The 27,657-nt window shown below is 48.0% G+C and overlaps 1 protein-coding gene across 1 annotated transcript in view; it reads left to right on the top strand.

Moving 5' to 3' along the window:
- DCHS2 (dachsous cadherin-related 2) overlaps positions 1–27,657 on the top strand; it is a 1,925,309-nt gene that overhangs the window by 1,522,958 nt on the left and 374,694 nt on the right. Inside the window, exons 12-13 of the mRNA XM_069631304.1 lie at positions 4,361–4,570; positions 20,337–21,200. Coding sequence (XP_069487405.1) covers positions 4,361–4,570; positions 20,337–21,200 — 1,074 coding nt within the window. The remainder of the gene's footprint in view (positions 1–4,360; positions 4,571–20,336; positions 21,201–27,657) is intronic.

Raw genomic sequence — 27,657 nt, 5'->3', positions numbered from 1 at the left:
TTGTTGAGAATGGCAGACTGAATGCTGGCACACCAGGCTTTGGGCCTCATTAGGACCCAGGCGGATTTCGCGGTGCTAAATGCACCGCGAAGCACGGCGGAAAGCCGTCGATAGCGCCATGGGGGTTGGGTATTTACCGCCCCATTCCGACCTCGGCGGAGCGGTAAATCCCCAATCCCCATTCTGCCCTTCCCCATTCCCATTCTTGCCCCATAGGGTATAATGGGAGTGGGGAAGGAGTTAATTACGCCACCGTAAAATACGGTGGCGTAATTAACAACGAGGTCCCGTAGCGCCATGGTTTTCTCCGCCTGGTAAAACCAGGCGGAGAAAACCTCCATGGCGCTACGGGAACTCGTAGTATGGCGGAGAGGTACGCCATGCACTACGCTGGCGTAAAACCCTCTCCGCCAGGGTCCTAATGAGGCCCTTTGTCTTTAGTTATCTCGTCAGCGGTAGCCGGAGGAGTGACTAATTCTTTAAAGATTGCAAATAGTTCTTTAGCTTGGGAGTTGGCCTTTGAGATTCTGTCATTGAAGGAGATGGATTTTGCTGCTAAAATGGCTTTTTTATATTGGAGGGCTATTTGTTTGAAGAGACTCTTATTTAGATCACTCGGATCCGTTTGCTAGTTTTTAAGCGACAGGGGCTTTTGAGCTCGGAGGGTTTGGAGTTCTTCCGAGAACCAAGAGTTGCAGTGAAATTATTTTTTTTCCTTCTTGCTTTCAAGTGGGGCTATAGAGTTTATGGCATTGGTGAGAGTTCCCACAAGGAGCTGTTTTGTGCAGGGAGGGGCAGGAACTGGGTGGGAACGGCCATAGGGATTAGCATGGCCATGGGCAGTCAATGGGTGGGCAAACAAACACCTTCAAGCATTGTGTTTCCATTTTATTTGCCACTATTCCCTATCTTTACTCTAATGAAATAGTTTTGATTTATAGGTGTCTCTGCCACTTAATAGCCCAAACCAAAAAAGGTTTTGTTTGTGTGCATGCAATGTTTGTATGCATGTATGTGTGCGTCCATGCGAGGGACTGTGTAAGCTCGTGCATGCTTACACGGAGGGGATGGCTGGAAGTGCACGCATATGATATGATATGATATGATATGGCATTTGTAACGCACCTATACACATATGAATGAATGCAGTGGGAATGGTGTACATGTGTGCTAGTGCTTGTGTAAATGACAGTGCAGTGTGAAGGTTTGGGGTGCTCATGTTAATGGCACATAATCTGCATGGGCGCAGGACTGGTGGGTGAATGTGCATAAATCTGTGTGTGTATATGTGTGTATCTGCATTTATGTGAATCTGTGTGTGTATATCTGTATGTGTATAGTTGTGTGAGTGTATCTGTGTAGGTGTTTATATGTGTATGGGGCCTGGGGAGGGGCATTGGAGCATGACCATTTTTTGACAGGAGAATGGCATGTTTTCCTGGTGTTTTTTGGGCTAAGAAAGGCAACTTGAGTGTTATTACGTGATGGAGTTGTTGGAGCGGGGGGAGGGTACAACAATGGGGCTGGCTGGAAATGCTGTACTCATATTAAGAGCAAAGCCAACATGAGTATATTTACATGGGGGAGGGCATGTTTCTTTACTTTTGCATGGCATTTTATTTACTGGTGTTAAGATCAACGACAAAAGATAACTGTCCTTACATGGGGGGCGGGGGGTGATCTGTTTACTGGCGTTAAAGTGTAAATACAACAATACAACATGATGAGTTTTCTTATATGGGGTAATTTGTATAATGATATGATATTTATCTGGTGCTTTCGCGAAAGGGCTGTACAGAGAACATACGTACATGCAATTATCACGGAACCAAAGTTGGTACTCATTTATCAACTTTGGCAGTATGAAAAGCTGAGTTGGCATTGACATAATTTGAACCTGTGACCTGCAGATCACACACAGATCGCAACAGCAAGCTCTCAAGCTGCTGAGCTAATTCACGGCTAGTCAGCAAGGACATGTGTTTTCTTACTGTGGTATGGATTTTCTTTTATACTGCCATTAAGGCAAAGCCAACAGGAGTATGTTATTACGTGTGGATACTGACATGTTCATGCTAGCTCTGCCTTTATATCTTTTGTTATAGAATCATTACTGCCATTAAGGGGAAAACAAACATGAGTATGTTCTTACGTGGGAATACTGGCATATATAGGTGCACCAGAATGGATATGTGTGAGCAAAATCAATATGAACGTGTTTTTTACCCTGGCAGAGTACTAGCGTATAGCGGCAAAGTCATTGTAAAAATGCCTTGGAAAATGCCCCTGTGCATTGTTCGTGACTTGGCCTCTAATGGACTTTTTTCAAAGCCGATTGAAAACTGTGTGGGTTGTTGGCTAATTTATCACAGAAAGTACACAGTAAAATGCACCATTTCAACCCATTATTTCTAAAATATTCTCAGGGGGAGAACACCCCGGAACTCCTTGAATTGGTTTGCGCTCCCTCCCTATGCTCGGTCACTCCTGCACATTTGTCCGGGGGCAGAGGATGAATCCTACTACATTGGTTGCACGCCCCACTTGTTACACAATCCTGGCCATGCCTCCGGTGATTTGGGGTGAAAGATGCATCTGTTAGGCCAAAGAAAGGCGTAATAACTACTCAGCTTTCTGGGCTCGGGGATGGGGAGCATGAGGGGGAGGAGGGGTCAATAGGACAGTAGGTTCAAAGGCCCCTCTCACTACCAGCTTTCAAAACTGCCATCCAGCTCCCCAAAATGTTGAGGCTTGCTCCACCCCTGGCGCCACTTATTGCTGCATGCAGGCTTTCTGGGATCTGCAGGGAGAAACTACTGCACCATGGATCTGCAAACAGAGCCAGAATGCAGCCTTCCTCAATGACCCATTATCTCGCCACAAAAAGTCGAAGCAGAGAACAGCACATGTAATGTTACCCCTCTCGTTACTGTCAGTGCAAGAAGGGCATGACGTCCCTACTTCCTACAACACCTCAACCTCTGCAGCACCACCACAAAGTCATTGTGGCCGAGCCAGCCGTGTGCTGTGGGGTGGAGGTAGAGTCCAAGACTCCAGGCCCAACTCCCGCTGAAAGCCTGATCCGGCAGCACCGCCCCACTGCATTGGCTTTCCTATACTGCTGGTGCATGGCACAAGAGTCCAGCATTGCCGTTGTCATTTCTTCGTGGACCGCCGCCCGACTCCTCTACCTGGGACCGCTGCTGCAGCGAGCAGATTGATTCCCTTTCTTCATTCCCCTTTTGTGCAGCTCCATAATAAAAGAAGAGGTCCAAGGGGTGAAGGGATAAACACATACCTGAGAATGCCATGCTAATCGCTGGCAGTGTGGGGGTAACATGGACATTTGATGGAGATTCCGAGCAGCGGGGTGAGTACACGGCCATTTCATGTCAGTCCCCGGCAGACTGGAATTGGGAAGTACACCTTTGCATTTGATGCCAATCTCTTGGCATTTGGGAACATATGTTGGCATTTAATGGAAATTAACAACAATTGTGTTGGTACGCAGACATTTAATTAAACTACGTTGCAAAGGATCGATACATTGTGGCAATACCTCAAAGTGTGCAAGTAAGTGCATTTTTATATGAAACATGGCACATAGTGTGAGTAGACAGGTTTTAAAATCAAAAGCTAGCAATGGCAAGAGTACCAGTGTTTTTAATGGAAATGTGTAGTATTTGATAGCAATACCTGTCAAATGATGTCAGTACCAGAGCATACCATGGTATGCCTATATAAAATTAAACCCTAAGATGATGCAATATTTGCTCTTGCTAAATAATAATTTAAGTATTGATGATGCAGTGTTCTAAAAGTTGACGAGAGCTTTGACTGGTTTCAAGACACTGGGCGTCATTATGAGTTTGGAGGTAGCCATGCCGTTTTTACCGGCATGGCTGCCCCCAAACTCGAGTCTGGGTCCCGAAAAATGGGAATTACCGGGTCATTCCGACATTTGCGGGCCTGGTAATTCCCATTTTCGGGACCCGGACCTGGTACGTCCCCATTCCCATTGAGCCCCCAGAGGGCTCAATGTGAATGGGGTGGATGCTAACAACGATACTGTTAAGGACGACACGGTTGTTAGCATCCTGGTCTGCTCGCCGGTGCCGCTCTAGACGTCTGGTCTCACCAGGCGTCCAGAGCGGAACCCGCGAGCAAACTCGTAATGTTACAGAGAGGTAACAACGGCGCCGATAGCACTACCGGCGCCGTTGTTGCCTTTCCGCAACACTTGTAATGAGGTCGACTGTGATTTATGGTATTACATTTGTTAAAAAGCAACCTACAGTTAAGGGAAGTGCTTGTGCCCAACTCTTCTGTCACTTGAATTGTCTTTCTCATTTTCTGTTAGTCTTAGTGAAAGATGGTGGAAGCCCTTCTTTATCCAGCACAACAACCATCTTGTGCACTGTACTGGATGAAAATGACAACGCTCCCAAGCTTCTCCTTCCCTTTGCTGCAGTGCATATCTGGGAGAGTCAAGAACCAGGCGCCGTGTTTACTGCGGTGGCTATTGACCTGGACGCAGGTAGTAATGGCACTGTCCAGTATAGGATTGTGGGTAAGTAAATATACACTGCATGCATGATACCAGTGCAATAAATAGAGCCGTTACAGGAGGGTGGTCAGGGCAAGGCTGGATGTCTGGTGGGTGAAAGCTGAGCTCTCTGATGGATAGTTCATTGGGCACCATGCCTTTTCGACAAGTTATTTGAATAGCATGATGTTCAGTGATGGTGGTGCTGTGTGGAGATGGATTGGGATGTTGTGCCATAGCCCCAGGATGCAGCGGGCTACATAGCCGCCTCTCATTGTGCTCTTTTTCAAATGTCTTAATTTGCAGTCTTGTGATGTTCTACTTTATGGAATTGTGCTGGCTTCCCAAGTGGCCTACCTTTCGTCCAGGGTGGGTAATTATTGATATGCCACAGACTTGCATGTGATACAGGCTGCTTTAAAGATTATTCAGGCTTGTATTGGTTAACAGTGTAGTTCCCTCAGAGTGAGCTGGCTGGGTTCATATTTTCTGATAACAGTGATTTCTCTGGCTGTGCCTGATGAACCGCGTTGAGTGTTATGAGGTTTGAGACAGAAGCACGAGAGAACTTACTCCCCCCTCCATCTGGCAATGGTAGAACCAGGGACTGTATTGCAGTCCTGAAATCATAGGCTGGCAAGAAAGGCTTGATGTCACATAATAATGTCAATTGGTGCCAGGCGTCCTGGGATGGTCTGGCAATGCGAGCTTCGAAGGAAAGGCTGCACTCGATAGAGGAGGCTAGTGATTTGGTGCTTGGCTCTAGCTTTAGTGTGAAGCCTTCAAATTCCATGTTTGAAATATAATTTGGTCAGGTTTCAGAGGAGCATGGACTTTTGTGCGGTTGGATTTCAGATATAGTCCAATGAATGAGCTCTAGGCAGCATTTTAGCCCTGAGATGTGTTTTGGCATAGCTGACTGTCACAGCTGTGTGCCATCTGCATATTGATGCAAGGACATGCTGGCATAATCTACTGACAGGGTTTTACCAGAGCACAGTAACCGCTGTGCTCCCCGCCCATACCACCTTACCTGAGTTGTCGCTGTAGGACTTTCTGTCAGGCGTTCATGTGTAAAAATGAGCATACTGGGAATGAGAGTTGCCCAGAGGTGAACTGCCCTGTGCCTCTGGCCCTTAGCTGGCTGCCCAGGGCAAGGCTGCCCTGAGGAAGTCAGAAAAGAGGAGCCATTCCAGTCACTTGGGTAGGCCAACCAAGCTATCGGCAAGGTTTATGGGCGGGCTGTGTGGATGGGAAGGGAGCACAAGGATGGGAATGTGAGAGGAAAGAAACAAGAGAAAAAATCAATGAGGGAAAAGGAAGGAAACAGCAAAAAGTGGGCTAAAGGAAAGCCAGAGAGGGAAACTCCCCTTGACTGCACACTACGCTGGAAGGCAGTGCAAAGGTCCAGTGTGTGCAGCGCAAGGGAATATGTTCTCCGGTGCACAGGCCCATTTTGGTCATGTGGGAGGGCCAAACAGCCTTACGCCAAACTGTAGCGCGGGAGGTAGGAGTGGGAATAACAAGGATAGGAATGCAAGGGGAATGAAACAACAGAAAACAGCAATGGAGGGGGGAAGAAACTGCAAAAAACAGATTAACTGAAAGCCAGAGAGGGAGACTCACCCCGACTGCACTCTGCACTGGAAGGCAGTGTAAAGACACAGTGTGTGCAGATCAGGGGATAAGGTTCCCCATGCTAGTGCCCATTCCAGTCACGTGGGAGGGACCACCAACCTATCAGCAAGGGGTAGGGTGTGAGTGGGGGTGGGGGAGCATAAAGAAGGGAACATGAGGGGAAAGAAAAGAGCGAAAAAAGCAATGGGGAAAAAGGGAAGAAACAGCAAAAAGTGAATGAAAGGAAAGCCAGAGAGGGAAACTCCCCTCGACTGCACACAGTGCTGGAAGGCAGTGGAAAGGCCCAGTATGAGCAGCTCAGGGGATAAGATCGTTAGCGCTCTGGCCCATTCCGGTCATGTGGGAGGGCCCACCAATCTAACAGCAAAGGGTAGTGCAGGAGGTGGGAGTTGGGATGGGTGGGGAGCACAAGGATGGGAACGCAAGGGGAAAGAAATGAGCGAAAAAATCAATGGGGGGAAAAGGAACAAAACAGTACAAATCGGAGTAAAGGAAAGCCAGAGAGGGAGACTCCCCTCCGCCGCACCCTGCACTGGAAGGCAGTGTAAAGGCCCAGTGTGTGCAGTGCAGGGGATAAGGTCCCTGATGCTCAGGCCCATTCCGGTCACGTGCGAGGGCCCACCAACCTATCGGCAAGTGGTAGGGGAGTAGGTGGGAGAGGGGAATGTGCAGGGAGCACAAGGACGGGACCAGGAGGGGAAAGTAACAAGAGAAGAGAGCAATGGGATAAAAGGAAACAGCCAAGAGCAGATACAAGAAAAGCCGGAGAGGGAGACCTGGGCTGCACACTGGTGTGTAAGGAATCATGGGCAACCTGTGTAGTTGCTGTCTTTGCACAGCATCTGTTCCTGAGCCCAGAATGGTGAACCTTTAGTAGATCCTGATGATATATTTATTCATGAAAATGTAGTTTAATGCTTTTTCAAGCACTTTTCCAAGAAAGGGAAGCTTGGTATTTGGGTGGCCTTTCTACAGATCATTTATTGACAGGTTCTCCTTTTTCAGAAGGGTCTATAGTAGGGCGGTTTGCATAGAGGCATAAAATGTCCCCTCTGTGAGAATGTGGAGAAGGGGAAAGATTGCTTTGCCCTTTATGAGCTTTATGAGGGTGGAGGGTCAGCTGGCATACTCATAAGTGATGGGTCTGAGGGATGTCAGGACGATGGACAGTTATTTGGCTGGAAAGGGCCTGAATTTGGATGGCTCAGTATCGGCAGTGGTAGGGTGTCGCTGATGTGGGTGATGGTTTATCGAGATTGTACTGATAAAGAAAGGTTTGATTGTGTGGCATTGTCACACTGATTGATCAATGGGTGATTCAGTCCGGGCATAACCGTCTTTTATTGCCTGAAAGAAGGATCTGGTTTTGTTAACTTCCTTGGTTATTGTAGAAGTGTGGCGTTTAGCCGTAGACGTATTCATGTGTTCATGAGTGTGCACCTGGTGCTTCATACTTGCTTGAGTGCATCAAGATCAGACTGTGGTTTGTTTTGCTACCATGTTTTTTAACTATCTGTGAGTTTCAGGTTGTACAAGGGGATGCATGGTGCTTTCCTCACATGGTGCAATGTTAATTGTGCAGTTTAGGGTTATTATGCTCTGATTGAAGGTGGAGAGGAGCAAGTCGACATTGGTTGTTGAGCAAGTGGTGGTTGACCGGGGAGCAGCCCGAGGGCCAGGCCTCTGATGGGGAAGTCCTTAGAAGAGCAGCAAGTGCTGAATGTGTTTGGCTGCAGCCCTTTGTTGCTGGGTTTCACACAATTGAGTTGGAATGAGATAGAGGCTTAAACCAACCAATCACATCTGATTTATAATAACTCTAAAAGACTAAGCTGCAATCAATTGACTTGGTTTTGTGCGACACTGCTATAAAGTACACAAACAATAATATATTAAATCGTGCTGATCACAGGATATGATGATTAGATCATGTATAACATCCTGCAGCCACGGGTACCTGTACATAGGGTCCCTGATTTATTAAGGGAGTCTGCATGTAGTGGCAGGGCCCAGCTGGGAACACATACAGGCCCCATTACAAGTTTGGCGGTATTTCGGTGGTAAATCTATCAAAATACCACCACATGGAATTACTGTTAAAGCTACTTGGTTCTGCAGATTTACCATGGGATTACAGGTAGGTGGTGTTAGTCCCCATTTTCTGGAGTCCAAAAAACTCTGAAGGGATTTTGGCAGAATGACCCCTGGTGGTAATTCCACCACTTCTGCCTTTTTTTTCAGTAAGGTGAAGGATTTACCTCCAGAATTTTGCTGGATGAAAATCCCCCACCTTACCACCAATATTGTAGTACAGTGGTGTTGTAATGGGACGGCAAATAGGGTGACCGTTGACAACTAATAATGATTCTGCCAACATTTTTTGGATCTTCACTGTTGTACTGTGAGGAATCAAAAGGAACGAACTAAACTCTTTTTTGCCAAAAAGACAAAGAAAAATCCCTCAAATGTTATGATTTAACCAGTTTAAACAACACTAGCAGAACAAACTGAAACATGTCTAACTGCTAGAAACCATGACATTTCTGTTTAGCTGATTCTCAAGGAATTACTTACTTTATGGCATTGTACATCAGTTACATTTTGTACCTTTGATACTTATTCGAGTTGTTTGTAGTAAATGAAGTGTGGTTGTGGAATGCATGATAGTGATATGAGTGATGAGTAGTTCTTTTGTGAGGCATTATATAAACTTAGTGAAATTGTAATTGTTAATGTTTTCAATGTTTGTAAAATTTTAACATTTGGCATAGATGGTGTTTATTGTATTTCTATATTTTGAATAATTATAATTGAATACTTTATATTGATTTTGCATTAAGAAATATATATTTTGTTAACTTAGTTGGGTTTATTGTATGAGCAAATCTTTGCAGGAACAAAAACAAAGAAGTCAAAGAAACAGTATTTTTTCATAGTAGTGTTTTAAAAGAATTCAGTATCATCTTCATAGTATTAGATATGTGGCAAATATTTATGAAATAATTGCATTCTGTTTTAGATTTTGTACACTTCTCTTTCAAGTGAGGGGCTGCGTCTAAGCACATAGGGCCCTGCAGTTTCACAGTGCACAACAATGTATTTTAGATCTGTTCTGAATATACAAAATATATTTATAGAATGACAATTATGCATGATCTGTTCGGTTCTCCTAGTTCATTCAGTGCTCAAAATGAAGATGTGATTTAACTGGCAAGTTTTTCATATTAATTGCCATGAGTACATATGGCACCTACAACTGGGAGATAAAAAGCAAGCATTTACATTTTTCGCTAACACTGTATTAATGTCTGTTGTGCTGCGCTATTATGAAATGCAAGTTCCTCATCAAGTAGCCAATTACACTGGACATGGTATCCGGTTAAAAGGAAATAACCATCATAACTTTACCCTCAGTTATGCACAAGCAATAGAGAAAACAAGGCCTTTAACCAGTGCATGTCTGGCACTTCCTTTTCCAGAAGGCTAGACGTAGATAAAAGACCACCCAGTGGAGAGTTATACATAAAGTCAAAAGTATCTTACTTCGGGGGGTGCTGTTGCATGGCACACAAGATGGCCGCTGCGGGAAGGTGCTCAGTCGGAGGCTTTTACATATGGAAATATATCTTGTGTTCTAAAGTTATCAGCTGTGTTTTTGACTCTGCACCGAAGCCGGACACAACCCGCAGCCCGGGTTGCCACTGAGGCCCCACGGGACCCTGCAGATCCTGAGATAACCTGAAGAACTCCTGGGCTCTCTACACGATGTGACTGTAGCCCAGCGGGAAGACCATCCCCTAACGGCAGTGGTCCCGGCAGCGATCTGAGCCTACGACGCTTGACGTGGGGAGCTCCGGCTTGCAGGAGGGACCTGCGCTCATAATATATCCCCTCCGGAAGAGGACCCGAATTTAGCTGGGATACTCGTGCTCTATCCGGGTCTGCCAGGTGCAGCTGCTGTGCCCAGTTTGCCACCCAACGCCACAGTGCCCCGGCGCGCCGCACCAGCGCCGCTCAGTGAACCTTGCGACACAAACTCACCCAGACCTCTGGTCTTGTGAGACTGACAGGGTGCCTGCGCACCAACTCGCTGGGCAATCGGACAGCAAGGCCCATAAACTCACAGGCCCGTAGCCTTCCCTGCTGGGCCAGCCCAGACCTGGAGGAGGCCGGGCCCAAGATCAATACTAGCGGGGTGCACACCATACTCCGGGCTGGAGACAGTATCGAACCCCCCTACAGCATACTCATCGCGGCCATCTCCCCCTCCACCTGCCGGCCCGAGCCCAATCTCACATCTCAACATCCACAACGCAGCGAGACCCGGCCTGGAGCGGAGCTGAGATCATCGCTCCCCATTGGATTTTGCGGTGAGTCAGGGTGCTGGGACGGGGGAACTTCCAAACAATCACTCCGCCCCCCCACAAACCATGGCTTGGACAACTGCGGTCCACATGGTCAGGAACACACTGGCACAGTACATGGGACGTGACACCCACGCTCTCTGGGGACAACAAACTTTACTGGTGCTATCTGGCTCCAGCCCTATAAGTCTTCTGCAATACACCCATTCAACCTGCTACCCGCTTTTGCAATTACACCGGGTAGGAACACCCCTTGGGGGGTTGAACCTGTGCCGGAGCACACCGGGCCTGCTCCCACTTGGTATAATTGGTACTGGCGCCAACCAGCCTGCCTTCTTCTCAGCAGATTCCCCCCCATACCTCCTAGGGTTTGCTGCCACAGTGGGGGTAATGACAATTGTGGCTCTAGGAACTAATCTGGAGCAGAATCAACAAATCTGTGGCTATCACACCTCTTCGCCTCACCTTAACCCCCCCCACGGAGCCTGAGGGCGTGGGTCACCAGCTGGGCCCAAGCATCACCCACTCGACAACTGTCACTCACTGGGCCAAGCTTGGCAGCAGCGGAAGGTTTGTAACACCTAACTGCCTTCATCATCCTGGCGGGGGGTGGCGGATCCTCGGGTGCCCTCTGCGGGCCCTTAGCACCAAGGCAGCTGACTCAATAGCAGGGGATCCGTTTGGAATGGGAAACCAGAAGAAAATGGAGCAGTTTGCCAAATCAGATCAAGACCCACCACTTCAAGACAATAACCCGGGGCCCTCCCAGATTGACTTCTCGGGTCTCAATCAAACCCTGCTGGCACTTAAAGGGAGCATGGACAACCTCGGGGCCAAAATCGATGCATTAACGTGCAAAGTGGATGTATCTGTGGCTCATAGTGACAAGTTGTGTGGCAGGATGTCCGAAGCAGAGCATAGAATGGAGAGGATGAGGACAAAATTGCTGTACTTCAACGCAAGGTCACCTCATTACAGCAAACGGTGCAGAGAGTCGTAGCCAAGAATGTAGATATTGAAGGGAGATACAGGAGAAACAACATAAGGATCACAGGGGTCACTCAGATAGACAATGTGGAACAGTTTGTGGAAAAATTACTGCTGGAAGTTCTCGACAACCCGCCCGTCACAAACCTCTTTCTGGTGGAATGGCCCATTGCTTGTTAGCAAACAGACCTCCCCTGGGGGCCCCTGAGAGGGCCATTATTGCTCACGTCTTTAATTAATAGGACCGGGACATCCTGCTACGGGCGGCAAGAGAGAAGAAGGTGCTAAGGTGGGGATCAGTGACAATACTCCTCTTTCAGGACTTCAGTCAGCAAGTACAAGACCAAAGGAAGCCATTCCAAAATGCAAAAAATATCCTGAGGAAAAAAGCAATGCTGTACCCGGCTAAGCTCATGGAGGTCCACAATGGCAAAATTCTATTCTTTACATCTCCAGATTCAGCAGAGAGATTCGCTGCAGAAATTCCAGACCCTGAGGAGCCCCCTCGTAGCCCCTCCTGAACTAAAAGACCGGAAGAGCAGGCAACCAACTAGTTGATCTTCCGGGCCCCCTGGGGCCATACCTCGTGTTCCACGTGGCAGCTATAGGAGTTAATCTTATTATATGGTAGAGGAATGAAGTGTAAAGGGTATGAATAATAGCCTCTCGACAATAGAAGTCACAGCGGCCGCCAGCACCCCCCATGCCCTGTGGCACAGTATTCCCACTTGGAGTTGTTCTTTTATGTTGTCTGGGTGGGGGGGCGTGCTGCGTCGGCCGGTAGATTGGGGTTTCTCGCATGGGACGGAGGAGAGGGGGAAGTTCAAGTTCGAGGTTTAATGAAAGTTATGACACAGCGCCCACAAGAAAGGGGAGGGGGGAATTCCCCATTGAGCTCTCTCGACTCCGGGCTCACCTAGCAACCAACAACCTTCTTGCTCACTCAATTGAAGTCACTAATGGTACAACTCACTATTCTTATATGCATCGTGGCCCGACCCCAACATGGTGGTGCCTCTTAGGGACGATCCACATTCAAATACGGACATTACACTAATGTAATGGAACATTCGGGGATTCACTAACGGGGAAAAAAAAACAAAGGATTTTGAACTACACCAAAAACCACCACGTGAATGTCCTCAGCCCCCAAGAAACCCACTTGGGTAAAGATCACAAACTCCCGTCAATGGCTGGGGGGGTATCCACAGATATGGCTCTTCTTACACTTCCCACTCCCGAGGGGTGGCAATTTATATACACCATACCGTGAACTTCAAACTGCACACTCAGAAGGCGGACCCAGAGGGTCGCTTTATTCTGGTCGCGGGGGAGATAGCAGGGTAGTTCACCCTCTTTGTTAATATATATGGTCCTAACTATGACTGCCCTGATTTTTTCCATTTACGCTCCTTTCTGAACCACAAAGTGGTGTGGGCTGGGGATTGCAAAATTGTGCTGTCGCTACATTTGGACAGGTCCTCCTCTGTTCAAACTGCCCCAGCAAGGGCAGCCCAAAAATGGAAGACCATCGCAGCAGATTACATGCTCATCGATGTATGGCGTCTCCATCACTCTAATGCTTGCAAATTCACTTATTATTCAACCGTCTATGGGAGCTCATCCAGGATTGACTATATTCACATGTCCTCAGAACTGGCTCGGGTAACCCGCCAGGTACAGATATTACCTCGGACCCTAACTGACCACTCCCCAGTCCTGGTGCACTTCACAGGCCCGGTATCACCTTCAAAACAGCTCAGCTGGAGATTCAGAGCCCATGCTCGAAGATATAGCTTTCCGCGAAGACATACGTAAGGCCATTGTCGAGTTCTTCCAAATAAATATTCTCAGACCATGATCCCAGAGTATTGTGGGACATTTTTAAAGTGTATTTTCGGGGTTGGTGCATTTCCCAGAGGGGTGTGGTCTTAAAAGGCATCTGTAGATCTATCTCCTCTAGGGAAACAGAACTGAAGGGCCTAGAGACCCAACAGGCCGACCAAGGCTCCCATGAGCTTCGAGCCGAACTGGAGCGCAACAGGGACGAGATTCGTACACTCATGATCAGTGAGGAGCGGTTTCTGGGTGATCTGATAGTAACTGCTAGATACGGGGAGGAGGACCGACCCAGTAAGACCCTGGCATGGGCCATCAGGCAGGAACGCCACCTCAATCCCATAGTAGAAATTGAATCGCCTGATGGAGAAGTAGGGAGCCAGGGAAAATAAACAACGCTTTTCGGAAATACTATGGGAGAATCTTTACCTCTCGGCTAACAGTCAGCCATGATGTTATCGCCCAATACTTGGACAGGGTCGCCCTGGGGTGGCTGGACCCAAAAGCGGGCTCCTCGTTAAATAATCCTCCCTCAGATGAAGACTTTATCAAGGTTGTCAGGTCACTCCCTAATGATAAGGCCCGGGGAATAGATGGCATTACGGCCAATATATATAAGGCTTTTCCCAATCTCCTCATCCCACACTTGAGGAATATGTTTATATTGGCCAGCTCATCTGGGCTGCTCCCAGAGTCAACCAGGACGGCCCTGGTGACAGTCCTGCTTAAATCTGACAAATACCCCAGTAAATGCTCGCCCTACAGGCCTCTGTCCCTGGTGAACATTGATGACAAGATAATAGCAAAACTATTAGCGGATAGGCTTTTATCACATATGCCCAGTCTGGTCCTCCCTGATCAGTCAGGGTTTATACCAGGCCGATCTACTCAAAACAACCTGCGAAGACTTTTCACTCTAATGCATAATGTGAACCAGACGGTTCACATGGTGGTGGCCGCACTGGATGCAGAAAAGGCGTTGAATAGCCGTTTCTGTTTGAGGACCTTCGCCGTTCAGGCCTGGGCAATATGTTTCTACATTGGCTCCAATTGCTATATACGGCCCTTGGGCCCTGGTATATACTAACTGTAAACAATCTGAACCCATCCTCCCATCCCGGGGCACTAGGCAGGGATGCCCTTTTTCCCCTATATTATTTGCCCTTGCAATTGAGCCGGTGGCATGTCCCTTGAGAGACTACCACACACAGGGGGAGAACACTCCATTCACACACATCCATCATCTCTCTATATGCAGACGATATGTTAGTATACGTCAAGCACCCACGAACGAACCTTTGCCCAGTGGTGGAGGAAGTCACTAGATTTGGAACCCTATCTGGATTGCGTATTAATTGGTCTAAGTCGTAGGTCATCCCGCTCACTCTGTGCGTTATCTCACACAACATTGGAAGTGATTTTGCCTGCTGACCTTAAAGGATTCCATACCTAGGCATTTGTTTGTCCACATCTCCCCCTAAGCTCTACGAGGAGAATTATATGGCGACCCTCCAAACGTTGGAGCACAGGGTAGATACCTGGGAGTGTCTTCCTAGTTCCGAGGCTTTTAGAATTTCGCTTTTAAAAATGGTGGTCCACCCCAAGCTCCTATACATCCCCAATCTATTCCTATACTTTCTGACTGCCCAGGCCCAATAGTGGCTTGGTGGTGGACCCCGACGACTGACTTACCTCACACGATCCTGGAGAAAGCTCTAGGCCGGCCAGATGACCTGAGGGGTCTGTTGTGGGGCACATGGGAGCACTGCGATAAGGCTGAAGAACAACCAGCGGCGATCACTCTTAGGGCCTGGGATCCCTTGGCTAACCTTGTGGAACTGGGACAATGGTACTCCCCCACTATGGCCATCTACAGCGTCCGTGGTATACTTCTTACACACAAGAAACTTTTCATTCAACACAGCTACAGATCGAAACAATAGGGGAGATCTCCCCACAGGGCACATTCATACTCTGGGAAGACCTTAAAGCCAAAGGCGAATGGAACCCAATAACGTTGTTTCTGTATTACCGATTGCAGTGGATGCTGCGTGCTAGATGGCCGGATTTCCCGGATTCCCCCCTGTTGCCCCAATCATGGCAAATATCACCACACAAGTGTCCACAGGGAAATTAGTTTCAACCCTATATCGCCTGGCTCAGTGCCTTAGGCCTCATCGAGCAACCCAGTATAAAGACAAGCGGGAGGGCAACCTGGGACACTCACTAACTGATAGTCAAAGGGACAGATTTGCACCCAATCCAAAACATATCCGCCAACAATATATTCTGCTTTATACACTTTTAATATCGACACCAAGTGTACTACTTCCCCCTCCACTTAAAGAAGATCTACCCACTTAGACCATCGAACTGCAGAACTAGTACTGGCTTGTTTCTTCCATGTAACCTGGCCATGCCCTAAATTCAACCTCTATGGGAAAAGATAGTCGAAGTCATGACAAAAATGGTCGATATCCACATACCAACATCTCCCGAGGTTTGGCTTCTCGCCCTGTTTGAGGAGGGAACCAATAGTGAGAAGCGACTTCTCAGCATAGCCTCAGTGGTGGCAAGATCACTTGTGGCACGGTCCTGGGGAGCCACCAGACCCCCCACATTCCTGCACTGGCTTACGGTTATGTCAAACTGTGAACGGAGAGAGACTCAATTCAACCTAACACTTCCCTCCCACAGCAGACCCAAGGACTACTGGGCACCCTTTAGGAATGGGCTCTACATGTCACCTCTGAGGGCACGGATGCCCCACCACACCGACCTACAAGGTTCCCCTCTGGGGACCTCCGCAGAGATCATTAAAGGGCAGAAAATAGGGCAGCCCCTCCAGCCCAAACCGCGTCGGGGGAATTGGGCCCCCTGCATCCGGACTGGGCAGCATGAAGGGGCAATCAGCACTTGCCGTGGCAGTGGACTAGAGATACTAGCGGCGCCCAGCCTTGAGATGATGTACTGTTGTACCAGCTTTACAATTACTTCATGTTGTTTGGGAGCAATAGAAGGAGTCAGGAGGGAGGGTGAGTGGAGGGTTCGAAGGCGCTGTGCCCCGGATGGGGCCTGTTTTATTTTTGTTGTTTTATTTTGCTAAGTTGTATTGAAACAATAAAAAAACTGTTTGGAAAAAAAAAATATCTTACTTCAATAGATTTAAGGCCTTTTACTGTCTAGAAGTGAGGAGTGAGAGGGCATGTATGGTGAGCAATGTATGTAGGGCTGGGCAGAGTAAGCATGCACATTCAAGTGGAGATGTGGTTTGCTAACAAGAGACCATCAGGTGAGACGTGTAGTGACTAGCTCAAAGCAGCGCTTGAAATGAAAACACATAAGTTCAGGTATTGTATTCCAGAGTACCTGCTTATGTTGAGAAGTGTTGGTAATCTTCCATTAGTGTCTCCCAGAGCCTCACATACATACAACCACATTGATTTTGTGTGTTTGAGATGCTGGTGGTCGAGGGGACAGGCCTGGTATTTGCAATAGATAGGAGGCCAGGGGACTGGCAAGGTATCTGTGATAGAGGTGCAGTAAAAAATACTATGCCTGCCCCCTGGACAACCAGTGCGCGGCATAAACACATAATCACATTGATTGTGTATGTGTGTGAGGAGCAGGGACCCAAAGGACAGGCATGTAATTTTATTTTTCCTGGGCATCCATGAAAGTTGTCCAGTAAAAAGTACCATGCCAGACCCCTGTGCCCCTGGGTAGTCATATCATTTATTAATGGGCATCCATGATAGATGCTCAGTAGAAAATGCCATGCTCAGGCCCCCAGCACCTCCCACACACACAATTGATTGTGTGCCTGCAGGGTGCTGGGGGCCCCAGGGGCAGGCATGGCAGATTTTATTTGGCATCTATGTCCAGTAGAAAATGCCATGGCTATACCCTAGGACTGCAGCACCTTGCATGCATCTGCCCCTGGCCCCTGCAATGCCTCACTCACACATAATCACATGATCTCATGTCTGAGTGTGAGGCGCTGGCACACCAGGGGGAAGGCATGGCATTTATTGCTAAGCATCAATGAAAAAGCAAGCATAGAAATTGTTATAACGTATCTAGAGTGGCATTTTAACACAGCCAGTCTATCCTTTTCTTATTGTGCTATAACATTTTGTGTTGGGCAGCTTTGATAAAGCAAGCATGATAGGTGTTACTATGAAGCTAGATTGGCATTTGTATGCATCCAGTCTAGTCATTTCTTATTGTGGCAAGACATTTTGTATTGGGCATCTTTGATAAATCAAGCATGATAAGTATTATAATGTAGCTACAGACATATTTCAATGCAACCAGTCTAGCCATGTTTATGTGTTATGACATTTTGGATTGAGCATCTTTGATAAATCTAGCACGATCAGTGCTATTATTCTTACTGCGGCATGCCATTTTTGTATTGGGCATCTTTGATGAAGCAAACATGATAAGTGTTATCTTATATGTAGATTGGCATTTTGGTGCAGCCAGTCTGGACATGTCCTGTGGAATGCATGTTTAATGGTAAAGCCAACTGTAGTATGTTCTAATGTGAGGATACTGACATATATTGGCAGAACAAGCATGGACATGTTTGTTTTCCCGTAGTATCATTACTGGCATTATGCGCAAAGAAACATGAGTCTGTTCTTATTTGAAAATACTAGCATATATTGATGCAGCCAGCATGGAAATGTATGGGCATAGCCACTGTGGACATGTTTTCTACTGAAACATATTGTGGGCAAAGGCATCATGATAATGTGTTGGAGAAATGCTCTTGTACACTGTTGGTGACTTGCATCTATTGGATTTTTTAATGAGTCACCCTACAAAACCAGTTGCAAACTGTCTCTCTTTTTACCCAATTTTTCTTAAAAGTGTGCTCTAAAATGCACCATTTTAACTCATTATTTTAAAAAGGTCTCGGGACAGAAGCCTCCCTCGCCGAACCCACTTTGATTGCTTCTCGCTCCCTCACTATGCTTGCTCGCTATGTCATATCTGGGAAAAATATTAACACCCCCTTCACTTAAAAAAATTACCAGCTGCCACTGCATACATGCTAGGCATTTAAATCATGCAGGAGTAGAAGAGGCAAAGCACAACAGAACAGACACTCAAGAGCGCATGGAAGAAACACAAAAGAATATAAATGTTAACTTCAAAGGCAAAGTTGGTGTCCATGTATAATCTGCAGAGTGTAAGGGCCAGGGGAACTGGGCACACGACAGGCCTCATTAAAGGTTTGGCGGTACTAACAATACTATTACCGCCAAACCAAGTTATTGTCACTGCAAGTGTTGTTAATGGTGACTTGCCACCTAATTTAGGATTTTGTTTACTCCCCATTCTGTCTGGTGTCCCATAGCACTCCATTGGCGAGTCACAACATTACTGTATGAGGAAATATAGTCCTCACATGTGATGCCATTGTGAGTGGAGGCTATGCCTGCACTCTTGAGTAAGTGTTCTTTCCCCAATGGCTAACAATTCCCATAATCAGAAATAGCAGCAAAACAGGTGATATTTGCAAATACCACCTGTTTTACCATTAGCACATCACATATAATGTTTTTCTCACCTTCCCCCAGAAGCTCACCATCTCCAAAGCCATGGTCCTCTCCAGGATGGACTACTGCAATAGCCTCTTACTCAACCTGCCATCTTCTACCCTCTGTCCTCTTCACCTCATCCAGAAGAGAACCGCAAGATTTATCCTTAGCCTCAAGCACAGGGACCACATCTCTCCATTCCTGAAATCCCTTTGCTGGCTCCCTGAGGCTGCAAGGATTAGGTTCAAGATCCTTTGCATTGTCCACAAGGCTTTCTGTGGCCTGGGCCCACTCTATCTGCAATGCTCTCTTCCTAAATGCTCTCCTTCCTGAGCCCTCCACTCGTCTTCCTTCAACTCTCTGCGAGTGAGACGCTTCTCCAACCAGAGACATGGGGAGAGATCTTTATTCACTGCAGGTGCCTCCCTCTGGAACAGCCTCGCTGCCTCTCTCTGTCTTGAGCCGGATCTCTTTAAGTTCTGGAAACACCTTGCCTCCTCATTCTCTCTCCCTCTCCCCTGCTTACCACCTCGTTCTGCTCTCTCCTCCAACTCTGCTCAGTTTCGCTGACTGGCAGCCTGGTGTACCTTCAGAGCCTCACAGGTCCCAAACTTTCCTCGCTAGTCTCCTGCACTTGCCCCCGGGCCTTGCACTTGCCGCAGCATTACTGCACTTCAGTTACGCCCCATGAGAGTAGTACCTCTCTGCACTTAACCCATGTTCTGATGGGACTGGGTGCACTTGGTCCCTACTGCCCCCCCACGCACTTCCTGTTCTGTTCACCTACATGATCTGAATGTACCATGCCTAGTAAGATCGTTTGTCTTGTTTTCCCTATGTCGTCTCCCCCATGCATGGTTGAGCTTTGAAACACTTGTGTATAAGCACATAATAAATAAACAACCAATCAATCAATCTATGTGCAAGGTGCCCTTTCTCTCATGTCGGTACCCATGCCCCCATATGTGTGGCAAAACGAGGCATTGTTCCAATATCTCCTATAGGCAATTGACCCCTTTCGTTGTCAAAAACACTCACAGGGTTTTGGTCTTTTGCACAACTGTTACCATTAGGAAACTTGGAGCATAACGCATGGCAACAACACTTTTTAAGCTGGTTTGTTGATTTGTGAAATGAGAAAAATCTGAACATCTGGCAATATAGTTGTTCTGTAATGGATATGGCGTTCTGCATTTAGTATCTGTGCCACCCACGGATTTAAATGACATGCTAGGTATAATTCCTACAGCAGAGGACGCATGTAAAGTGCACCCGAGAGGAGCAGCTGTACTAGCCTGGGGTTTATGTTATTTCCATCATCAGCCTGGCAGCCTACTGGCGTGCCATTGATTTGGAGCCGAATGCTGTTTTGTGACCATGTTTTCTTTTCTCTATATTCTCATTTTCCAGGTGGAAACACTGGCAACCACTTTGCCATAAATAACACATCAGGAGAATTGTGGGCCACCCACGGAGTCGATAGAGAGGAAGTCAGCAATTTCTCGCTCACCATTGAATGCTACGACCTGGGGACGCCACAGAAAGCAATGGAGGCCTGGGTAAACATTGTTGTCTTGGATGAAAATGACAACCCCCCCAAGTTTACAAAGGACCTCTATTGTACCTCTGTGCGGGAAGACCTAGCTGCCGGGTCGTTGGTGATTGAGCTCTTGGCTTCCGATGATGATGAGGGTTTAAATGGGCAAGTGACATATTCTCTTGACTCTGGCGGCCTAGGGGTGTTTAATGTAAACAGGACTACAGGCACCATTGTAACTACACGGGCTCTGGACCGAGAGACTGCGCAGGAGTATCATTTCGGGGCAGTGGCAAGCGACAGCAGCATTGCAAGCTCAAGAAGAAGCACCACAGTGAATGTGGTAGTGCAGGTCCAAGATATGAATGACAACTCTCCACACTTCACTGAGAATCCCACCACTGCTCACGTGTCCACGCAAACGCCAGTGAACCGGACCATAGCCACAGTGGGCGCGGTGGATGCGGATCAAGGATTTAATGGAACTGTTGAGTTTAGCTTTGTGGAAGATGAGCCTGACTTCCACATAAACAGGCAGACGGGGGAGGTTCAACTGCAGAGGGCCCTGGGTTCAGACCCCCTTCGCACCAAAGTTCTTAAAGTGCTGGCTGCCGATCAGGGTGTCCCGGCCCGGACCGCCACTGGTCTCGTAGTCATCGAAATGCCAGGAAAGGAGGGAGGCATTACATTTACACAGAGTCTCTATGAAGCGTTCCTTCCTGAAAACAGCGAAGCAGGTGAGCGACCTACTCATACACTCCTCTCTATTTGCAACCTGCCCAATCGTTCTCTTCATGATATATGTGTGGCATATACACCATATGAGGTAAGAACTCAAAGTAAATGCTCTTTTATATACACATAACTGCATGGTATGCAGCTGGTGACATGTCTTTTCAAGTGTGTTTAGTTCCATGTTCTAGTTTTACTATATGAGTTCCACTTGGGTCAAACCAAAGCAACAGATAAAACAGTTGGGAAATTGGGGTGATGGAAGTAGGAGGTATTGGAGTAAACCATCATTAAGAAAAAGAAAAAAAAATCTGCATGTGCAGTAAAAGGAGGACCCCAGAAACACAGACCACTGATGAAAGGACATGGACCCATTTTGCATTTGAATAAGTTACTGAAGTGGCAAGCCACCTGTGGGTGACATGCAGTGTCTGAAAACTTAATACATAGAAAAATAATATGCTGGAAAAGCACTGCAAGTAAGCACTTTCCTTTCTTGTTATTGCTTGGCAGACGAAGGGCATGGAAGATTTGCTCTGGAGGAAATGCTTGGTCCATGCCAAAGTCTCGCCTTGACTGTTCTACTAAGATTTACAGAGGAGCTGGATTTTCACTTTGTCACCAAGGTGTACTGAGCACACTTGATGGAATTGTCCTTGCACACTAGTATAACGTGCTCTCGGAGCGTATCCAGATTCACCCCAGTGTAACATCAAGCATGTCTGGTGAAACTATGAGATGCCCCAGGCATCCTCTCATTTGCATTGAGCAAATCTTGCTGAATGCGACCCATTAGCTCTATCTCATTGATGATTAGGCCACTGCAAGCATGTTTTTCTAAAATGAACCAGCGAAAACCGTATGAAACGCATAGCAAATCAAGACGTCGTCAGATTAATGTAATTTTTCCACAAATGATGCCTAGTGAAAGTTTAGTTAGGCATGAAAAGCATGATTGTGGTGCATTCATTCAACTGTTCCTGTGTTACCCCTCCCTGTGTCTGTAGTTTTCCATGAATTTCCATGGTATACGGAAAGGTGTGGGTAGAGAGAGTGGGGGAAGAGCGAGCGGAGGTAGGGCAGGTGGGTTTTTGTAGTAGGGAGGCTAGGTGGGTGGGGTAGAGAGAGTGGAGGTAGGGTGGGTGAGTGTGGGTCGAGAGAGTGGAGGTTGGGTAGGTGGGGGAAGAGAGAGTGGTGGTAGTGTGTTTTGGCGTCAGTAGAGAGAGTGGGAGGTAGGTTGAGTGGGGGTAGAGAGATTGGAGGTAGAGTGGGTCTGTGGTGGTAGAGTGATTGGGGTAGGGTGGTTGGGGTAGAGAGAGTGGAGACTTGATGGGTGGGTTAGGGTAGAGAGAGTGGAGGTAGGGTGGGTGGGGAAGAGAGAGTGGAGGTAGGGTGGTGGGGTTATAGAGAGTGGGGGATTAGGTAGAGAGAGTGGGGGTAAGGTGAGTGGGTGAGGTTAGATAGAGTGGACGTAGGGTTGATGGGTATGGGTAGGGTCAATGGGAGTAGGGTAGGGTTAGAAAGAGTGGGGGTAGGGTTGGGGTTAGAGGAAGTGGGGGTAGGGTGGGTGATTAGGAGCAGAGCGAGTGGAAGTAGGGTGGGTGGATTATATGTAGAGAGAGTGGTGAAGGCTGAGTGGAAGACAGTGGCGAGAGTGGAGGAATGGTGGTGAGATTTGAGGTTGGGGTGGTGTTTGGGGGTAGATTGCGAAGGTAGGGTGGGTGGGAGTAGAGAGACTAGAGGTAAGGTGGTTCGGGGTAGAGAGAATGGAGGTAGGTGAGTGGGTGGTTGTAAAGAGAGCAGAGGTTGGGTGGGTGGGTAAAGCTATAGAGAGTGGACGTACAGTGGGTGGGTGTGTGTGGGCAGAGAGAGTGGAGGTATGGTAGATAGAGTGGAGATTGGGTGGGTTGAGGTTGACTGAGTGGGGTCGGGTGGTTGGGGTAGAGAGAGTGGAGATAGGATAGGTGGGTGAGGGTAGAGAGAGTGGAGGTAGAAACAGTGGAAGAAGGGTGGGTGGGTGTATAGAGAGTGGGGGTAGTTCGAGTGAGTGGGGGAAGCTAGGTGGTGGTGGAGTGTGGGGATTGGGTTGGTGGGTGGTGGTAGAGAGAGTGAGGGTAGGATGGGTTGGCAGGTGATGTGGGGGTAGGGTCAGTGGGGGTGGAGAGAGTGGGGGTAGGGTGGATAGGGGTAGAGAGAGTGGAAGTAGGGTGGGTGGGTGTAGAAAGAGTTGAGGTAGAGTGGGTGGGGGTGGAGAAAGTAGAGGTAAGGTGGTTGGTGGTAGAAAGAGTGGAGACAAGGTGTGTGGGTAGGATTAGAGAGAGTGGAGGCAGGGCATTTGGGGCAGAGAGAGTGGGGGAAGGGGGGGTGGGTGGATATAGAGAGGCTGAGGTAGTGTGGGTGAGGGCAGATACAGTGGGGGTAAGGTGGATGGGGTAAAGAGAGTGGGGGGAGGATGGGTGGGTGGGGTTACAGATATTGGGGTGTGGGTGGGGGTAGAGATAATGGTGGTGGGGTGGGTGGGTCGGGGTAGAGAGAGTGGAGGTAGGGCAGGTGGGTGTTAGTAGAGAGAGTGGAGGTAGGTGGGTGGGGGCAGAGAGAATTGAGATAGGTGAGTGGTTGGTGGTAAAGAGAGCACAGGTTGGGTGGGTGGCGGGGGTACAGAGAGTGGAGCAGGGGTTTGGTTAGGGTAGAGAAAGTGAAGAAGGGTGGGTGGGTGTATTAGAGAGAGTCAAGGTAGGGTGGGTGGAGAGAGTGGAAGTAGGCTGGGTGGGGGTTGAAAGAGTGAAGGTAGGGGGTGTGGGTAGGGGTAGAGAGAGTTGAGGTAGGGAAAGTGGGAGTCGAGCGAGTGGGGGTAGGGTGAGTGGGTGAACATAGAGAGAGTAGGGGTAGAGAGGGTGGGTAGGGTGAGTGGGTGAACATAGAGAGAGTAGGGGTAGAGAGGGTGGGGGTAGAGACAGTGTGGGTAAGGTGGATGGGGGTAAAGAGAGAGGGGGTAGGATGTCTGGGTGCAGTTAAGGTGGGTGAGGGTAGAGACAATGGAGATAGTGTGGGTGGGTCAGGGTATAGAAAGTGGAGGTAGGGTGGGTGGGGATAGAGAGAACGGAAGTAGGGTGGGTCGGTGGCAGTGGATAGAGTGCAGTGTAGGATGGATGGATCATGCTAGGAAGAGAGGGGGTAAAATGGGTGAGGGTAGAGAGAGTGGGGAGTGGCTAGGTGAGGGTAGAGATGATGGGGAATGGGTGGGTTGGGATGGAGAGAGGTAGCGTAGAGATAGTGGGGATAGAGTGGTTGGTTGGGGTAGAGAGAATGAGGAAAGGGTGGGTGGGGTAGAGGGACTGGGCTTTTTTGGGTAGAGAGAGTGGGGTAAGGTGGGTGAGTAGGGGTAGAGACCATGAAGGTAGGGAGGATGGGTGGGGATAGAGGGAATCGGTGGGCAGGGTGAATGGGGGATTGAGTTTGTGGGTGGTGGTAGAGAGAGTGGGGGCAGGGTGGGTGCTCAGAAACAGTGGGCATAGGGTGGGTGGGGTGGAGAGACTGGGATTGGGTGGGTTGGTGTAGGAATGGTGGGGATAGGGTAGGTATGTGTTGGTAGAGAGAGTGGGGGTAGAGAGAGTGGAGATAGGGTGAGTGGTTGGGTGGGGTAGAGCGAGTGGAGGTAGTGTGCATTGGTGGGGTAGAGAGAGTGGAGGAAGAGTGGGTGGGGGTAGAAAAAGTGGTGGTATGGTGTGTGGGTAGGGGTAGAGAGAGCGGGGGTAGTGTTGGTGTGGGTAGTGAGAGTGGGGTAGGGTGGGTTGATGGGTGGGTTTGATTGTAGAAAGAGTGGGGGCAAAGAGAGTGGGGTACGGTGGGTGGGTGTAGAGAGAGTGGGATTGGGTTGGTGGGTGGGGGTAGGAAGAGTGGGGGTGGCATGAGTAGAGGGAGTGGGGGTGATATGAGTGGGGTAGAGAGAGTGGGTTTAGGGTCATTGGGGGTCGAGAGAGTGGAGGTAGGGTGGCTGGGTCAGTGGGAGAGAAAGGAGGTAGGGTGGCTGGGTGGGAGTAGAGAGAGTGGAGGTAAGGTGGGTGGGTGTTGGTAGAGCAAATGGAGGTAGGGTGGTTGGGTAGGAGAGTGGGGATAGAGTGGGTGGGTGGGGGAAGAGAGAGTGAAGGTAGGAGGGTTGGTAGTAGGGAGTGGGGCTAGGGTGGGAAGAGGTAGAGAGGGTGGGGATAGGGTGGGTGGTTGTTGGTAGAGAGAGTTGGGGTATGGTGGGTAGGAGTGTGTGAGCGGTAGTGAAAAACATGAAGAGGAAAGCAGCCTCAGGAGCACTTTTCAAAAATAGCCCAAAATATCCCAAACAAAACCTAACTAGCACACATAATGATGGTGGAGTGGGTGGCAGTAAGGAGAGTGGGAGTAGGGTGGCTGGGTGTAAAGAGTGTGTAGGTGGAGATAGAAAGAGTGGGAGTGGGGTGGGTGGGTTTGTGAAGAAAGCCAGCCTCCGGACGACAAAAGAACAGATCTGCCCTTCACATTTTTCCCATAAATGGCCCAAAAAAGTCCAACTGTAGGTGGAAAAATTATAGAAATAACCCAATCTGAAATCACTGCTCAGCTGGAAAATGGAAACTCCAGCACCCGAGCTACTTCTTACAAAACTGTATGGGTGGGTGGGTTTGTGTAAAAAGGCAGCCTTCGGATGATAAAAAACAGATCTGCCCTTCAAATGTTTCCCAACATAGCCCAAAATAGCCCGATTGTCTGTGGAAAAATGCCAAAAATAGCCCAATCAGAAATCACTGCGCAGCTGTAAAATGGAAAGCCCATCACCCGAGTTGCTTCTTACAAAACTGCTGATTGGAACACATATTGTTAGGGAACTACTTACTTGGTAGTTAGGTGGAGGAGTTTGAAAAAGAGATTTTAGTGATTTGGTGTTTCATGCCGTGGCATTGCACATCGCTATGCCAACCAGATATTCTCAGTTCAGAACCCCCATTTCCTCTCTCTCTCTCTCTCTTCTGCAACAATGTTTTCATGAATTCAAGCACCACAAAAATGTACAAAACCTAAAATAGGAAGTAAAATAATCTATACTTCAAAGTCTAATCTGGAGCTCTGATTGTTGGCATGGCCAATGCCTCCCAAACCCATGGAGCAGATACAGAGACTTCATTTAAAGGGATGCTCCTGGGTCTGCAAAACCAGCCTCATCTGCCAATTTCCTCAGGGACACTTTTCTTACAATTAAGTATGCCTCTTTGTGTTTAGGGCTCAGAGCGTTCATATGCGTGCAGGTTAGAGGTTGGTGGGGTGTTAAGCAAGGGATTGTCATCATGCAATCATGGCCATTTCCTCAACCTCATTCCCCACTTCCTTTCCATCTTTCATGTGTCTTAAGCAGGCCTTATGAATGCCTGGGGCAGCAGGAAGAATGCAAGGATTCATTGTTTGCTTCTTAGGATACTGTGGGCTCTATCACAAGGTTGGCGATATCCCAGCGGTATATCTGCAGGGATACCGGCAATGCAAATAGCGTTACTACTCATTCCGGCGTTATTAGAGCTGGGTCCCGAGTTGTGGTAAGGCTGTAAGTCCCCATTTTTTTAAGAGTCCATTGGACACTATGGGGCATGCTGGGTGCCATTTCAGCGGGGCAATTTGTGCTGCGGTAATAGCACCGCAAATGCATGGAAAGTGGAAATGTTTATGAATTGAACCTCCCACTTTCTTCCCAAACTCAGGATTGGGTGGAACGGTAATGCATTGGTAATAGTGTTACTGTTGCATTTGTACTGCTACGCCCAACTCCTGATGACCACCTGTGTCAGGTAATCTGAATACTTGTCCTCCCTCTCCCCTTCTCAGCCTATTTCATTCAGTTCAAGATGTGGTGTTGGATCAACGTGCAAAGCAATGTGGTTGAATCCACCATCATCCATCGAATTTCACTCACTAATTCTGAATCCCAGTCCCTCTATGTATGGGAACTTCTCTATTGGTCATTTATCATTCCATTCAAAACATAGTGTACAGCAATTTCCCATTGCCAACTTTATCTCTTCACAAGAACGTAACCGTCTTCCCGATAGGTGTATGCGACTTTGTAATACCTCTGTCGGAATGCAACATGTAAGGGGTAGACATTCTCTCTATCAACAGTGAGCCACCGAAAGGCATGAACTTGTCATGGCAAGTATGAAACCAGTATTTGATGTGTTTGTCATCATGTCCCCATTTCTATTTTTTATGTTTCTATTTTTTACGGCAAAAATACTCTTTTACCAAAAGGCTTCACACTGCTCAACTTAGTCAATGGCTGTGGGGCAAATAGGGAGAATCAATAGTAGAAAGGTTTTCAACTTCTTGCGAAACAAGGAAAGACTCAATCTTGCGTACATCTGGTGGAAGTTGATTTGAATGTTTTGCAGCCGGGCCATCAGTAGAGCTGCCGGAGGCTCTTGAGTGTTTAAAAAAATGAATAAA

Source organism: Ambystoma mexicanum, chromosome 6q (assembly GCF_040938575.1).
Source record: "Ambystoma mexicanum isolate Mex_15411 chromosome 6q, UKY_AmexF1_1, whole genome shotgun sequence".
Lineage (NCBI taxonomy): Eukaryota > Metazoa > Chordata > Amphibia > Caudata > Ambystomatidae > Ambystoma > Ambystoma mexicanum.
The sequence above is the reverse complement of the archived record's forward strand: the minus strand, read 5'-3'. Positions and strand labels throughout refer to the sequence as shown.